The sequence below is a fragment of the Phodopus roborovskii genome, unplaced genomic scaffold (assembly GCF_943737965.1).
Source record: "Phodopus roborovskii unplaced genomic scaffold, PHOROB, whole genome shotgun sequence".
Lineage (NCBI taxonomy): Eukaryota > Metazoa > Chordata > Mammalia > Rodentia > Cricetidae > Phodopus > Phodopus roborovskii.
The window spans coordinates 53,697,503-53,714,745 of record NW_026126407.1 but is presented as its reverse complement, the minus strand read 5'-3'; the positions used below and the strand labels follow the sequence as shown (position 1 = coordinate 53,714,745).

The 17,243-nt window shown below is 38.6% G+C and overlaps 1 protein-coding gene across 21 annotated transcripts in view; it reads right to left on the bottom strand.

Annotated features, from left to right (window-relative positions):
• The window catches only part of Rbfox1 (RNA binding fox-1 homolog 1), a 1,049,790-nt gene that overhangs the window by 100,666 nt on the left and 931,881 nt on the right, over positions 1-17,243 (bottom strand). For all 21 annotated transcript variants that reach the window (XM_051181369.1, XM_051181375.1, XM_051181367.1 and 18 more), the window contains 3 exons: positions 12,117-12,170; positions 5,849-5,941; positions 4,040-4,100 (listed from right to left, as the gene is read on the bottom strand). In XM_051181369.1, the coding sequence (XP_051037326.1) occupies positions 4,040-4,100; positions 5,849-5,941; positions 12,117-12,170 (208 nt within the window). The remainder of the gene's footprint in view (positions 1-4,039; positions 4,101-5,848; positions 5,942-12,116; positions 12,171-17,243) is intronic.

Genomic DNA, 17,243 nt, shown 5'->3' with positions numbered 1-17,243 from the left:
CTGCTCCCACAGGCATACTTTTGATAGAAACAGAGAAAGTCTAATTACACCTCTTCTGAGATTTCTGACAGGTGGAATTTGCAAAACTTCCATATCTCCTTCTATTGTCTTTTATCATATCTATATTAGAAAGCCATGGGCATGACTCCTATTTCCTCCACACCGATTATTAGCCACAATCTTCTGCAGCAGATCCTCCTTCACACCCTCCCACATGTTTTTCATTGCATTATAAGCCATCTTAGGCATCACTGGAGAGCCTGAAGCTGTTGAAATTGCAGCTGGATGTATGGCTAAAGGAACTCAAGAATATGACATTGGCAACTAAGGTTTTATTACTATTCTTGGGCTTCAAAGTTGGATAGCTTATAGTTTTAGAAAAATGTATTATTTCTATGGTTTATAAGCCATGCACCTAAGAAGTAAACCTCAAGTTGATTACTTTCTTATTCCAACATGGCCTCATGGGTATTGACAAATTATCTGTGATGGTTTAAAAAGAAATGCTCCTCAGAGGCTTATGTATAAAGGACCTGGTTATCAGGTACTGGACAATGCTTGGGAAGTGATTGGATGAGACATAGCTTGTTAACTTCCAATACATGATGGCATTTGAGAGAGGAGGTGAAAGGTAGAAGATGCAGGCTCTTTTAGAAGTTGGCCTCGGGTAACATGGCTGTGAAGGTTATTCACAGTCCTTGGATCAAGTCCACCTCTCAGCTTCCTGTTTGCCCCACTTCTGACCCTTGTGATGCTCTGTCTCACAATTCACATGACCATGGGCAATGGCAGGGACCCTTTGAAATTATGGCTAAAGTGAACCTTCCTCTTTATGAATGGTAACTTGACCCAGTGATGCAGAACTTTCCTAATACAAAACCACACCATCCTCAAGATTCAAGAGCCTTTATTTTCCCAATTGAGGACTGTATATTATTGTACAAAATTCTAGTTACAGCAGTGACAATTCATACATAAATGAAAAGGCTCCATTCACTCTTTCTATGCTCTGCTTCTGTCTCTTCAGAACAGGATGATGATGCCATCTCTCCAGGCCTCCATTTTGGTGCACAGCCTTTGAAATGTCTCATATAATATATATAACACGTAGTGTTACAGTAATACCAGTATTTTGAATGGGCTTGGAATTATGCTTCAAATTCCTATAGGAAATGGTTTTTCATCCTTAGATATGGAATTGATCAGTAAGTCTTCCTTCAGAATAAATATGTATATATATATTCCATGGCTTATGGAATTACATTTGACTTTTTTTGCTTTGTATTCATATGTAAGTTTATGTATAGTACACATGGAATATGCATGTGTGTTTGTATGTATGTGGACATGGGTGTGGAAAGGTTTATATGGAGGCCAGAAGGTGATGCCACTGTGTTTGTGTTTTCCTCTACTCCTCTACACTTTCTTTAATAAGGAAGGTCTCTCACTGCAGCTCTATGTTACATTCCCCTAGTCCATCTAGTGCTGTAGCTTGCTCCAAGAATGACCTCAACTCACCATCTCTCAAATGTGGACACTGCAGTCAAACAGCCATATCTACTTGACAGTTCTGTGGGTGCTTGGAATCTGGACCCCAGTTCTCATTCATAAGCACTTTACCACTAAGTCCTCCTACAAGTTTCCTTTTTTGTTCATTTGTTTTTCTTTCACACTACACTTTCACACCTTCATGAGCATTTGAGCACACCTACAACTGTGTATCCAGTTCAAGGGCATTTCCCTGGTTTCTGAGGCTGGGAAAACAGAATAAATTATTCTGTCCTTTTCATATTACATTGAGGGTATATATCTGTTTAAGAGCATTATGTTTCAAGGTAAGAACACACAAACATAGTCAAATTGGTTGCCACTAGCAGAAAAATAGTAGAAAAACTAATGTGTTTGCAAAAGTATACAAATAATGAAATGTCAGTGAACACTGAAGATCTGAATGAACCTGGGGAATGCTATATAGCCATGAGAGAGAATTAGTCCAGCTCTATGAATCAGCATCTAAAGATGTCCACATTGATTCATCAGAGTGATTAAAAGCTATGCATGTCATAGTGTTATTTGTGTCAGAGATATGTAGATTATACTGTAAATACCATACTGCAAAGAGAACTGTAGACCACAGTCTATAACAGTGACTTCTTCCTAGAGAGGGAGAAGGCAGGCTGGCAAGGGTGCTAGCCAAAACACTTTTCACTTTGCTTCCTCTTTGGTTGATTTCTGTTTTAAAATAACTCTATGTTTAACACATAATTAAAACTTTAAAAATAGAAATTCTATACTTTTTCTTATTGTATGTAATAAAATTATATTATTTTTAAAAACCCATAAATCAAAGAAAAAAACACCTTTTTGTCTTGATATCAGACATAACATTACCATTTTGGAAGAATTACTGCCATCAGCTGAAATCAGAGTGTGGACAAGGGTTTAATTATCCACACTTTTTTTTCTCATCACAATCCCAGGATTACCTTTGACATGGTTCATTTTCATGGGTGTAATATTCTATCAAGTTCTTATACTTTACTTTACTGGATCACTTTCACTTACTTATTTTGTATGTACTTAATATGTGTGTATGTATGTATTATGTATGTATGCATGTACATGAGTGTTGTATGTATATACAAATGTACAGGTTAGGAGGCCAGAGGTGTCCTGGTCAATTGTTCTGTGGCATTTTCCTTTCCAAGACAGAGTCTCTCATTGAAGCTATGGTTGAGCTTATGGCCAGCCAGCTGCAGTAATCTTCTGCCTCCAGTCCCACAGAGATGTCCAGACAGGCAGGTGTTAGCCACATCTGGCTATCTATCATGTGTATGATGGGATCTGAATTCAGAGCTATTGCCTGCTGAGTCATCTTTCTAATTAAAGTAAAAAACAGAATTCTCCCTTCCTATGCCTTAATAGCTGCTTATTTTGAGGAACACTGAATCAAGTTGTGCGAACATAGTTAATAACTCTTCATATAAATGGGAAGCCTCTTTTTCTGGTGATGGTGAGGATTGAACCCAGAGGCTCATGCATGCTATGTAAGCACCTTACCACTGAGCTACATCCACAGCTGCATGCCAGTCACATTTTAATAATAAGTCCTGGGAAATGCTCCTGGAAGTCACAGAATTTTTTTTGTCTTAAAGGAGTCTGCAGTAGACCTCCATAGACTCTCCTGGCCCCATGGTGCTCAGGAATATGTGCCTAAGAGAGAATAACTCACTCAGACAGCTCCTTTCCCACAGAGCTCAGCCATCACAATACTTTAACAAGCTAGAAGTCTGAAAGCCAGAACCAAAGTTTGTAACTACACTTCTAGGAATGGCAAATTATTAAGTATATATGGCTTTGAAATATAAACAAACAAAACTTTTATTCTCTCCTTAATTTGCTAGAATTTCAAAAAACTGAATGATGCCAATCATGACCGAATAGTTAATTAAAGATCTGCCATGCAAGGTATCTGCTATGTGACCCCAGTGAGGGTCAACTGCTGCTCTAGAGAAACGGGATGGTTGAACTGGAGAACTATAGCTTCTTTGATGTGAAAAATCATCTCTAGGCTGTTCACTGTAGCCGGTCAGCAATGAAATGGTGGCCAGGTAGGGCCACTGTGGCATATGGTACACATGAACTCTCCTCAGCTGTAGTTACTCGCCCAAGCCCTGCACAGTTAAAAACAATTCCAATATGTGTGGAAGGGAGACTCCTCCCTTACCCCTAGCTGAGGAGTTGTTGGTAGTATGTGGCTGCTGGGCCTGACAGGGTCACTTTTCATTAGGAATTTGACTCCAGGGCATCTCCCCATGAAACACTAGTTGGGAACAGTGGGCTAAAATAAATCAATAAGATATGAAGTTGGATGGGAGATATGATGTGGATTCCTTAGAAGTCACGGGGAGTTGGGAGTGATAAGATGTAATGTATAAAACTTTCAAAGAATAAAATGAAAAAGAAACAGATTCCCTGGTTAAAGAACACTGTGGACTTGTAGGCAAAGATGTCTTGTGGTAGGCAGGTATCTACTTACCATTGGTGTAGGGGTTGACAGTCTTTTTATTAGTCATTACACGTGCTGTTGCATTATTAACCTACACACATAGAAAACTCAAGTAAGTTTGGATGCCAAGGCCAGCCCATGATTCAATTAGTTGCATGCATTATGACTGTGATTACTTATCGAAATCAAAACCAAGAAACAAAAACTTAAACAAAAACTGAAATGCATTTTAATTTACAAATGGCAATAGGTGCATAACCCAAAATCATACATTTTTATAATTACATTTACTTCATAACCAATTTAACTTATGAATCAATTCAATAAAGCAATGTCATCTCATTTAAAAGTTTAATAAAGAGACAGTAAAAGCAAATTAAAAGATACTGCATAATTGAAGATTTAAAAGCATGCGTGTGCTCCATGGTAACACAGAAACAAGAGATAGGTTTTTAAACAGAAAATAGAGTTAATATGAAAGGGGCATGCAGTGGAGAAGAGGGAGGAGACAAAGTACAGGGAACATCAATGTCAAAGAAAGGGACAGACAAGTTTAAGCCGTGTGCAACACTTTGGGAAGGGAAACCATAGGGAAGCAACATCTAGCATTCAACACTTGGAACAAGAGCCTTTTACATTGCAAGAATTAACGAATCATTCAAGCTTTAAGGTCACAGCTAACAAAAGGATAAAAGAGAGGGTGCATTGTGTAACACAATATGGAGTTAACAATCTGAGTAAGATGTGCACTGGTCATAACTCAGTCCAGTCAGAGCCTCCCAGGCTAGCTTATAACGTACACTCAATTACAGGCGTACCAAAGACCCAAAAAAATAGAGCATCAAGAAAACTTAATACAACAAGTCAAAAAAATCCACGTGGTAGAGAGATATGTATAGAGATATATCAGCACTAAATACGTGAAGCGGCAGATGGACTTCATCACTTACCATTCACCACCATCGCCAGCATGGGTTTGTATACAGTTACCATGGTTACTGAGGGTTTGGTGAGGGGCCTAAGCGTTACCGTCGAGGGGGGAAAATAAAAAGGCAAAATATGCGACATCTTACTCCAAAGACTAAAGCATTTTTAACTGGTAATTCTTTTCTTTTCACGTTTTAACAAATATGACCCTTTGATTGTGTTGAAGAGGAACCCAGTGGTACAAAGGGCAGGTGCTGAATGTCAGAACGCGGGGGTGTACATTTCCAATTGACAGGGGCCATGACTTAAGTGGGAAGTCCTGATTGCCTATTCGATGTCTAATCAGAGAATGCAGAAATTGAAGCTGGGTTTTTTGTTTTTGACGGCAAGTCCCTTTCACTTTTTCTGTTTTAGTATTTTGAATGTCATTGCCTTTGAAATTTGATCTAATTTGCAAACCACTGTGGATCCCTCTTCAACCCTAAAGTGGACTAAAAAAACGAGACAAAACAAAACAAAACAAAACTTGATAGATATTTGGTTTTGTTTGAATACTGTGTCCTCTTTGGAACCTATTGCACCCATTGTTCATAAAACATGGAAAGTAAGCTAAAACAAACGAATAGAAGAACCTTTCATACTAAACCTTCCTTTCACCTCACTGTCGCCATCTACTCTCCAGCAGTAATATGAAGAATCATGTAAAGTAAAATTTAACAAAAGGTAAGGCCAGTTTTCCTTTTTATATATAAATATATATATATATATAAATATATATAAACAATGAGAAGGGAATAGGGTCACACACGAGACACCAATGATGCACCTGGAAGGACAAATGAGCGTGAAGCAGACATTTATAAAAAAGAAAAAAAAAAAAAAGAGGAAAAGGAAAATATTTTGGACATGCACCTCGATTTTACGGCCCTCTACCACGGTACCGTGCAATTTCTCCCTCGCCCTGTCCGCATCCGCACTATTTTCGAAAGTTACGAAACCAAATCCCTGCATGCAGGAGGGAGAAGGAGAACAACATGCATATTATTATTTCAGTCAACGACCACTTGGTAAAGTTCTCTGGCTTTCATTGCTACTTCTTGTCCTGGCTTCAGTTCTGTAACATGCAAATTAGAGAAATTATAAGAACACTACGATGTGCAGTCGTTAAGCAACAAATGTGAACAAGATTTTTTTTTCCTGTCACCCATTAGCTGGAACCCTAAAGAATTCAAAGATGGATATGGAAACGAAAACCAAACCAATCAACAAACAAAAAATACCTTTCTAAACATCACTATGGAAGAAAAGAAATCAAACAAAGAGAAAATGAGATCAAAATAAATGTACAGTGTCTTCACAGAGAATAAATGAAATAACGAGGAAAAAGAAAGGGAACCAGTTCTTGACATGCAAATTAAAAAATCAAACAAAATAAAACGTGTGCACGGGAATTCAACAGTGAATGCTCAAGCCCTGTCACATTGCCTACGGAGTCATGCTGCGTGGATTTAAGAACAGTTCTTCTTCATGCAATTTTAAGGTTATTCGATTCTCTCAACTGTACAGCCTTTGCTTCTCAAAAATAAAAGTAACAAGCCTAAAAAAGGAAAGACCTTTTCTTATAATAAATTTTGAACTTGTGGTTCTAATAAACAAAAGAAAAATCACATGAAATGAATAGAAACAAACTTTTGTTGGTTAGCAATGTAGATAAGCAAGTACCATTCGACAATTGTATTTTGCCCTCCCAATTCCCCAAATAATAAAAGGCTTTGGAATTTGACCTTTTATGTTATGTTATTAGCCAAGAAACAAAGTTCTAGGGCACCATGCTGGCATTCACTTTCTGTATCAACAGGTACCAAAGTATAAACATTTTTGGATGGGAGAATCTATGTACCAGGCTGAATCTATCCTCTTTGACTGATAAACATCAAATACAGTCTTTTTTTTTTCATCACAAGTAGTTTTTGCTTTTAATATTTCAGCTTCTAACATCAACCCCAGTATTCCTTATTAATAAATTCCATCTTCATTCTTCACTGACACTGTTTCTATGATGAGTATAGAAAATCTAACATACTATTCCTAAAATCCTTAAATCTACTTGTACATTTTGTCTAGAAATATATACACCAACCTTTGGAATAATATGGGTATTTTGGGTTCACACTGGTGTAAGTTTGGAGCAATTTTGCACTGTGTGGGAACTATCAATTTGCACGGAATAAACCTTACACACAGTCAAGACAGTTGCTTGACCCTCATGCATGACATTCGGCTTTACAAATAAAATGTGCAATAATTACACTTTAGAGTGGTAATAGCTGTCTGATATTGGCCAACAGTCCTGTACTGGGGTCTATGAGGAGACTCTATAAAACTAGGCTTGTCTCAGGTGCTGGGAGATGGATGTTTGTCAGTGTCACACACAGAAAACGTTCAGATGTATTTACTTTGACTGAATGGCTTTGCATTGCTTTTCTCAGAGCAAGAACTCATAAGTAGGATATGACTGAGTGATCCAATTAATATAAAGTAACATACTCCACATGTTGTCTACCTAATATGAGTACTCAAAAATACTTGTTAGTAATATTCTAGTTATGGTGACAAAGGAACAAAATTGTTCTTTGATGGCAAAGAAGAGAATTTAAGGGGAGGGGTTGCTTCATTTGACAACTCTATCTCTTGGCTAATGGTTCCCAAATCCATCAGCATAGAACAGAAGCATGTTGCATATTTTGATTCCTGGCCCTCACTTTGTATTTGCCACATCAAAAACCCTGAGTGGAGACTAGACATCCTTTTGCCTCACAAGACTACCTACATGACCCCATAGCTGGATTTCCCTGATTTCTCTCTTTATTCCACATCCATAGAGAGAAGGTTTCATGTGCTAGAATAAGTAGAACTTTATATCACTGCTTTGAAAATGTCATTCTTGGGGCAGTGTGAGTTTAGGACTCTCTTATTTTGTGCACAACTGTAGGGAGCACAATAGAGATCATGTGCCCAAGGCATGTCAGCTACGTTCTTTCTCTCCTGAAGGCCTAAGACCATAAGCACACAAGTCAGCCACTTAGGTATCATTAAGAGAAACAAGGGATTTATAATCTCTCATCAGGCAAGAAACGGTAATCTAGTTTCTGCCTTGTGGAGGGAGGGAAGGGTGCTGTCATTTTTATTGACACCAGACATCTCTATCTCCACAGTACTGCAAAGAACACAGCTGCAAACACTGTCCAAGGAAACTTGTTCTATACATCACAACTGAACACAGGGCAAAACCCCTGGCTCAGATGCATGCTGTACACATGAAGAAGAGCTGAAGATGGAGTGGAAGCACCTGTGCCATTCTAGAAAATGCACCCGGACTGAGAAAGGAAAGGTGTTGAATGGCTTGTGGAGACTTGTGAAGATTAGCTGCAAAGTTGAGCTTGTCCTAGAAAGATCCCCTAAACATCCTGCAGCCTTGGATAAGTCTATCTCCCATTCAGTCCAAAATACAGCTTGCTGAGGTCAGAAAATGATAAGAAGTCCCATGTGGAAACTGCCATTGGGACTGGAGAAGTGGTCTCCTGGCCCTGTCAGTTGTCTGGTGTTCTACTTCTAAAGTCCTGTGTCCTGTTGTCACAGAAAGTAGGAGCCAAGGTGTGGTGTTTGCTTGTATTGGCACTATGCCATCTTTTAAAAGATGAATTTTTTGTTTTTGTCTTGGAATGTTTTGAAGAGTTAAGGGCAAAATGAAATGATGATGTGGTGTAATAAAGAAAACAGGCTATGCAGAGCCAGGCATAGCAATGTAAGCTTGTCATCCCAGATAGGTACGAGACTGGCGCAGGAGATCACAAGTTCAAGATTTGCCTAAGTCCCTGTCTCAGACAAAAAATAAAAAAGACCTTGGGATGAAGTTCCATGATAGGATGCTTGTTCAATATGTCTTAAGTTTGATTGCTAGTTACTGCACGATTAAAAAAGAACAAATGAAACAAGGAAGAGATAGAAGGAAAAGAGAGTGAAAGAAAATACAGGGAAATGAAGAAAGGGCAGACAGGAGAAAGAAGGAAAGATGAAGGGAGGGAGAGAGGAAAGGCAGTGGGGTGGAGTTCAGATTGTGGTCAGTGTCCTTCCACTGAGAGACTTCTCAGGTCTATCTGGACAGACCAGGTGGTCAGAGCTGAGAGAAGGCTTCTTGGGGGAGTGTCTGTTCCGCATAGATGGGCATGAAGGACTTGGTGAACTAACATGGAGTCCTAGAGCTTGCTGATCTCAAAGCCTTTCAGAGAATCATAAATTCACACTTCTGTAACCTGCTCACTTCCCCTTCCTGGTTCTGGGGTTTTAGACAGTGGATTTTCTTTGGGACACTCATGTAGACACCTTGTTTTATATTTTAAATCAAGATTTCAGAGCTATCTATAAGGTAGAATGAACACACTCTATTCAATATGATAATTCAAGTTCTCCTGTCCCAATGCAGAGAACACATATTTAGTTGTAAGGGCCATAGAAATTAATTTTTCTGATGACTAAGAGTCTCACATTTCACGTCTCTCCAGTGACTTTTGCAAATGCAGCCCCTTCTCTTTGTAAGGTATTATCTTTTCCCTTCTTTCCTCATTACCTTTCTTCCTTCTTTCTTTTCCTTCCTTCTTCCTTCCTTTCCTTCTTCTTTCCCTCTTTCCTTACCTCCCTCCTCTCCTTTTTCACTCTCAGTTTAGTTCCTGCTCTCAAAAAGTGTCCTTGACTCTAACTACATGCTTAGAATTTCAACAGCCCCTTGTGTCATGGCAAAATGCAGGGTATTTTATGACAGTTGTTTATGACTGGTCTTTCCTGATATTCAAGAAAAGCTAAGGGCTAGAAGCCTGTCTGTCTTACTCAAGAATCATTCACCTGAAGAGAAATTAGTCAGTTGATACATATGGGTCTATACATATATATATGAAATCAAAGACCAAGTTGTATATTTCTTAGGTGTGATAGAGAATAGCTAAGTCTGTGTTGTCTGTGTTCTCAGAAACAAAGCATTTCAAAAGCAAAAGAATGATTTATTAATCTCCTAAAAGAAAAACTGAATTGTGTAATTTATTATTCCTGCATGCAGTCTGGTTCAGATGACCAATTCTGTCATTCTTTTTGAAGATGCACCTTTCCTATAGTATCCATCTATATACAAAACACTACAGATACTTCCAGTGTGAGCATGGATGGGCCTACACACATGTGTGTAGAGTCGTCCTCACACAACTTTGAGTCACCTGCCTCAGGAAGTGTCCTATGGAGAATAAAGGACCAATAGGAGAGTTCCTGGTCCTTTGGGGCCACTAGTTTCCTGGCCAATTGAGACAAGAACTGGTAGAAATGAGCTCCTAACAATGGTTCCATTTCTTGAGGGCAAGGATGGAAATGCCTTCTAAATAAGGCCGTTTCCCTCAAAAGATGCCAAATATGACAACTATCCTTGAACAAGATGTTACTCCAGCAAGACTGTCTCAGGGACATCCCAGTGACATGGCACCACCCAGCACCCACACCTGGAGGCAGAGTGTTCCCACCCAGAAACAGCCAGTGTGGATGTTTCCTAATCTAAGAGAAAATAGAGCAAAGGAAAGCAAAAACAGTCCAATGAAGTCCACGCTGCAGATGCTGAAATGGAAATAACCTTTTCTCTGAAGCCACCAGGGTCAGGCTAATCAAGGAGATGATGGGAAAAGACCTAAAATAGCTCACTATTTTTCTTTGAAAATAGCCAACAATACTGTTCAGTGTCCCCAAACATCTCTTAGAAAGGAATGAAACAGCTTTCTCCAACTGACAAACATCTTACTAAACAAAATGTAAATTAAGTAGAAATTTAAACAAGCCACAGACAACAAGGATGGCTGGGGGTGGGGTGGGGGTGAGCCCACAGGCAGTGCTATGATGAAAAAGAGACTCAGAACCAGGATTGGGACACATTCTACCTCATCTTCACCAGTTTTGCCAGGAATCCATCAGGCTCAAGCAAGACGGTTTAGCCTTGAGTATCTCTTTCTCTTAGTGTACCTTGCTCCACAGCTATAAAAAAAAATACTTGCTTCAATGGATTCCATACAAGAAATAGCTAACTTATTCCCTTAACCCCAGTTCAGAGGTCAGACTATAAGAATGACTGGGAAATAGCTAAAGTTGACAAAGAATAACCAGGTTCCTCAATGAGCTGAACTGAAAACTTACAATTGATTGACTTTCCACCCATCTGGCAGATTACAGTATCATTTTGTATATAACACAAGTCCTGGAACTTTATTTTCTTTATTCTGTCAACACTGTAAATCTACCTAGGATGGAGTAGGCAGAGGGCAGATGCTGTAAGAAACAGTAAATCATAAGGTTTGCTTCATAATGTGGTTACTGTGCCATGTGACACACTACAGAACAGTGACATTTAGGGGCCTGCTGGATACCTATTATCCTGTGTTGCCCATAGGAGGGTCATTATTAATCCCAGCCAGCATCTCTTTGTATCTGATAGCAATATTCCCAATATCCACTCTCAGAAGCTAAGAATGGACGAAAATGGAAGACATGTAGCTACTGGAGACTTCTCTTAGAGCCTTCCATGAATACTTGTCAGCTTTAGGAAAAAGTGATTTAAACATTGGTTTCCTGGTAAGAAAATAAACTCAATGCAATATCACACTACAAAAGGAGAATCTATAACATACTAATGTTTTAAAGGTATATTCAAAAGGTTGGTGTATATATGAGAATTTTCTCCTCTGCATCCCAGGAAAAGAACTGCACTTTATTAATACATAGTAATCACATATTTACCTGCTCATGAGACTATCAACTCACTTTTTAATATAAAGAACATAATTATCACTGAAAAACAAAAAAATGTAGCAACATCATTATTTTTTAAGCATGGGTAATTTTCCTCTGGAAACTTAAGATATATAATTATATCTCTCTGTATATTTAAACCAGCAATTAAAATTTAACTCCTACACATTTTAAATGGAACCCAATGCATTTCCCAACATTAAGGAAATGGGAGGTGGTCTCTAAAGTAATTCCCACCAAAGTGCATTTCCCAGGGTACTGACTCAAATAGTGCAGTTATTTCCCCTAACCCCAGTAGACATGTCAAAATGAACTAAGAAATAACAAACTGAATCAAGTTGCTTACCTTCGAGCCTCGCTCATTAAAAATAATTTCAACATCTAATATTTTACCAAATTGCTGCAAAGAAACAGAAATATCTCATGAGCAAACAGAGATACCAGATAAATTATACAACATATACCACTAATTAATCCTCAAGTCAGAGAGCCTTCCCTGAGTTAAAAGTACACATTTTTACCTTGTTCAGTTACTAAGTGACAATTCTTAAAATGAGAAAATGCCAGCATATTTATTATCTTCAATTTATCTTTTTCTAAAAGGTGAGGTACACTATCATGGCCCAGGACAAAGTATTAACAATGAGGTTATTTCTCTCTCTCTCTCTCTCTCTCTCTCTCTCTCTCTCTCTCTCTCTCTCTCTCTCTGTGTGTGTGTGTGTGTATGTGTGTGTATGTGTGTGCTTTCCCAGGCACTGAGCAGCAGAGATTATAAATGGCTAGTCATTACCTATACAACATTTCCACCAGCTACTGGGATAAATACCCTGGGGAGCTGAGATTTTGATAATAAAATACCTAACTAGAATTTGATGTCGAATGTGTAGCTCTGAGCTCACAGTAAAACCAGGAGCAACCAGACCATTTGAGAAAAGTGTAAACACAAAAGAGAGACCCCGTGTCCCAGATGCATCATAACCCAGACATCTGCAGAGCCGGGATGGGTCCAGGATGATGCCCAGATATACTCTGCACTCTTGAATAAACTGACTGTATAAAATGAGCTGGCTCTATAAAAAGTCCAGAAACAAAGTTTCAGTTATCAAATATCTAGACAGGCAAAAAAAAAAAAAAAAAAAAAAAAGGGGGGGGGAGGCAGATGACCATTGACATTTAAATTTCAAACTTTATGGCTAAGTAATACTTGTGACCTGTAATTTTATATTACATATAAGAAATATGTCCCACATAATATTTAGGATGTAAGGTAAGATACATATGACTATGTCTTTATGTGCTAGTGATAAAATATTAAATTTGGCAGTCTTAGTGAGTATTGCCCATCAAGCAATTCTTGACTGGAAAGCCTGAAAGCCTGAGCATCTGATAACCCAGAATCCTCTTTATCTTAAGGTTCTTGTGCTTCCCAGATGTCATAGAAAATGGAGCAAGTGTTTAAAGAATATAGTTTGGTCCCCAGAATGGTGTTGGAAGGGGCTGTTGTAAAGCAGACAGCCTGGCCCAGGTAAGAATAAGATGGGGATGTTGCCTCAATACACAATGGAAGGCAAACACCCATTTTAATGACTGAACAAAGAAACAAAAACCAATGAAATGCATTCCTGCAGATTATATTTCCTTCCTTCCTTCCTTTGCTTTATTTTTCCCCAACACATTTCCCCATTGATTATTTTGTGAGTCATACTTGCTTCCCATTCTTCCCAGGTTTACTCTCCCGCCTTTGTGCCCCCACCCCAAACAACAACAAAACAAAAAGAATACATCAAGGGCAATTTATGTTGTCCTGGGCTCCATCCTCTGAAAGATAACTGAGCGCCCCCCTCCAAGATTCTCACCAGAAGCCACCAACTGTGAAGAACTATACTACAGGATCTTTTTGTTTTCATTTGGTGCTTTCTTATTATGTGGTGCCTGCCTGTGCATTCTGGGTATTTATTGCAGCCTTGTTATCTAGGGGAGTCTGTTTTGTTCTTTCATCCCAGGATGGGAGTGTTAAATAATGCTCTACAACAAAAGATAGCAGCTTTGGGATGGGGGTCAGACTAGATTAAAAGGGGACAAAGAATAACAATTCCAAGAAGCTAAACAGTTTCCCTGACCAACTTGCACAGCAGGTCTGTGAATTGCAAAAAACTGGAGAATCAGTGGTAAGAAATGTTTGCTAGCACTCAGGAAAATTATTTAAAATTTTCATATTTATGTATTTATTTGTTTGTTGTGTGAGTGTGTGTGTCTGTATGTGTGCATGCATGTGCCAAGGCATAATGTGGAGGTCAGAGGACTAGAGGTTGGATATAGTGTGTAAGCTTGGCAGCATGTATCTAATTTCCTGAATCATCTTGCTAGCCCTTTAGAGCATTTGTTGTGCCAGTTTTCAGGACAGAGAAAAATCTCATTAAAAACAGACAAAGAAAACTTTCCAATGTGACGAGTGAAGAATTGGCCATTCAGAGGTGAACCAAGATCCATAGTAAAGAATCCACCACCATGTAAGCACTTGACAAGAGCAACTGCTGCAGAGTATTCTATTCCCACAGATGCTTTTATATTTATTTCAGGCACCAGAGCCTAGAAGCACATATATTTATGGAAAGTGAAGGCTGAAAAAGACATCTTCTGACACCATGAAGCAAATGTCACCCATGGAACACTTCCTAAGCAGTCAACACAAAACACTTCCCTTAAAATAGGAACTGGATGAGACAAACTGATCAGAAAGCCATCTTAGCATGTGTCATTCCCTAAATGAAACAATGATACCATATGCCCTGGAATGATCTCCAATGTTTGCTTCCTTGGCAGGTGGCACAGAGTGGATAGTTCTGGAAGCCAGTGAAACGAGCCATAAGAAGGATGCTGAAGCAAGCCCATTTTCTGAGACAGTTGTGCACTATATTTATAGTATCAACAGTTTAATTGAGAAGTTTTGTACTAATGATGGCAACACAGCTGGCACATCTTCAGTTTAAACAGACACGACTCGTTTGCAGACATAACTAGCATTTGTTTGTTCAACGACAATGTTCATGAGCATTGAGCAGCGTTTTGGACCCACACGAGGTACTTCAATGGCTGTATCAAGACCAAAATCCAGAAGCCTCTATGGGTGTGCTTGGGTAAATATGTACTGAGCAGTTTTAGATATCCTCAGATCAAATAACATTTCCCAGAAAAATTGTGAAGGATGTTCAGCAGCTACAGCATAAAACTTGAAAGTAAGGGTTAGTTCAGTGTGTACACAAGACTAAAGGCAGGCTTCATGCTGGTGCTTTGCTTTAAAACTTTTCTTTTACTTTTGGGATTATAATTTAATTACATTTTTCCTTTCTATCTCCTTCTTCTAAACATGTTATATACCCTTCCCCACTCTTCAAATTCATGCTCCCGCTCTTCTTTTACTAACTTTTATTACATGAATTAATGAATATGTCTATACATATATATGTATATATGTACACACACACACACACACACACATATATATATATCAAATATATATATTTGATATTTGGTTTTTTGAGACAGGGTTTCTTTGTGTAACATCCCTTAGCTGTCCTGGAACTTGCTTTGTACACCAGGCTGGACTCAAACTCACAGAAATCTGCCTGCCTCTACCTCTTGAGTACTGGGATTAAAGGTGTGTGCCACCACAACCCTGATATATTTCTAAATATAGCCCCTTTCAGTCCCTATAATGCCACCTGTTTGTATGTTTTCAAGGCTGACCATTTGGCAATGGACAACGAATAGGTGTGATATTTTCTGGAGTTCTTAAGGCAGTTCCAGTATAGAAAGAGTAGGCACTGTGATATCTCAGAATGCCTTCACTATTCCTAATGCCCTGTTTTATAGAGTATTGTATTAACATGAAAGGTTCAAGGAAGTTCATCTGCACTGTATTCACCAAAAGTGTCATCCAAGTGTCTTTTTCACAGGTAAACAGTGGTGCATTTTGTTTTTATGACTAAAGATAGATGTGAATTGATCCCATTCCTATCCAGTGTGTCTTTATTTATTGTGTGTCTATGTTATGTACATGTGTGTTTCAGTGTGTGTACAGATGTGTGTGTTTGTGCAGGTGCCCATGCATGAGCACAGGCATGTGTGTGGAGCCTAGACAACACCTTCAGGTATCCATCCTCAAGCAAAATCATTTTGTTTTTGAGACAAGGTCTCTCAATGACTTGGAGCTTACCAAGTGGTCTAGGCTTGCTGGCCAGCAAGCCTAGGCCTCTTTACATCACCTTTCCTATGCTCAGATTTTAAGCATGGGCCACCCCTTCTCGATTTGTTTTATTTTGCATGAGTAATATGGATGAATGCTGGTTTATGTGTCTGTATTCCAATCACTTCATGACTGAGTCATCTCTCCAGCTCCTGGAACATCTTGATTTTGATAACAAAACCAAGAGACTGTGACATCAAGAGCATGCTACAAACTATAGACTGCCAAATGATGACACTGTTTTTAAAATAAAACAATTTTATTGTGTCATGTGTTGTACCAGGGGTCTGAGTATATTATAGTCTACCATCATCTCAAACCCAGAGATATTTAAATTTTAAATAATAACTTATAGTAAGTATTTTTCATTCAAGAGCAACACATTGTTACTAATTTGGTTATAATCCACAGAAGTATTTTATGATATCAAGAATTCAAGAGTAGAACTTTGATATGACAATACTGATGTCTCTAATTGTGACTATCTGTAAGCCACACTTATAATTTTGGCAGTAAATAATGACACAGCCTCCTCCTAAATCAAGGCAGTAAATTCCCTGATTACTTGCCAGACACAATAAATAAATTACATTTATTGAACACTCTCTAAATAAAGGCAAGAAGAAATTCAAATAAGTTGTTACATGCTTGCATCCCCACAATATTGGAAGGTGAGGCACGTAGATTGAGATTTTGGGGCCAGCAAGTTATAAGCCAGTTTTTGGATGCTTGGTGAGAGCTTGTTTTGAAAACCAACAAAATAAAACAGAACAAAATGAAACTTAAAATGTGATGGGATGTGAGCTTAAGTGCTGTTCACAGTGCCCCCAGCAGACCTCATGAGGCACATAGCCAGGACTGAGAGCAATAACTTTTCAGTTCTCCTATGAAAACATCTGGAGTAAGTGTTCCTAATGACCACCCTATCCCCATTCACTCACAGAGCCATGGAGGATTTCAAAGGACTCTAGCTACCGCTTTGTATATTGTAACATGCACTTTTCATCCAGGGAATAAATACACCATCTTAAAAGACAGAGCACACAGAAAGGTAATGTGAAGCACAAGTTAATGCCAGTTTTGGAGGAAGTGCCCCTGACAAAGATGAAAGTGGAGAATAGGAAATACACAATGAAGAGAGGTAACTATGATGTCTGTCTCTCTGGAAAGGTACAAAGCACAAATTAAAATAAAACATGAGATACCTATTGGAACCATTAGGCAAGT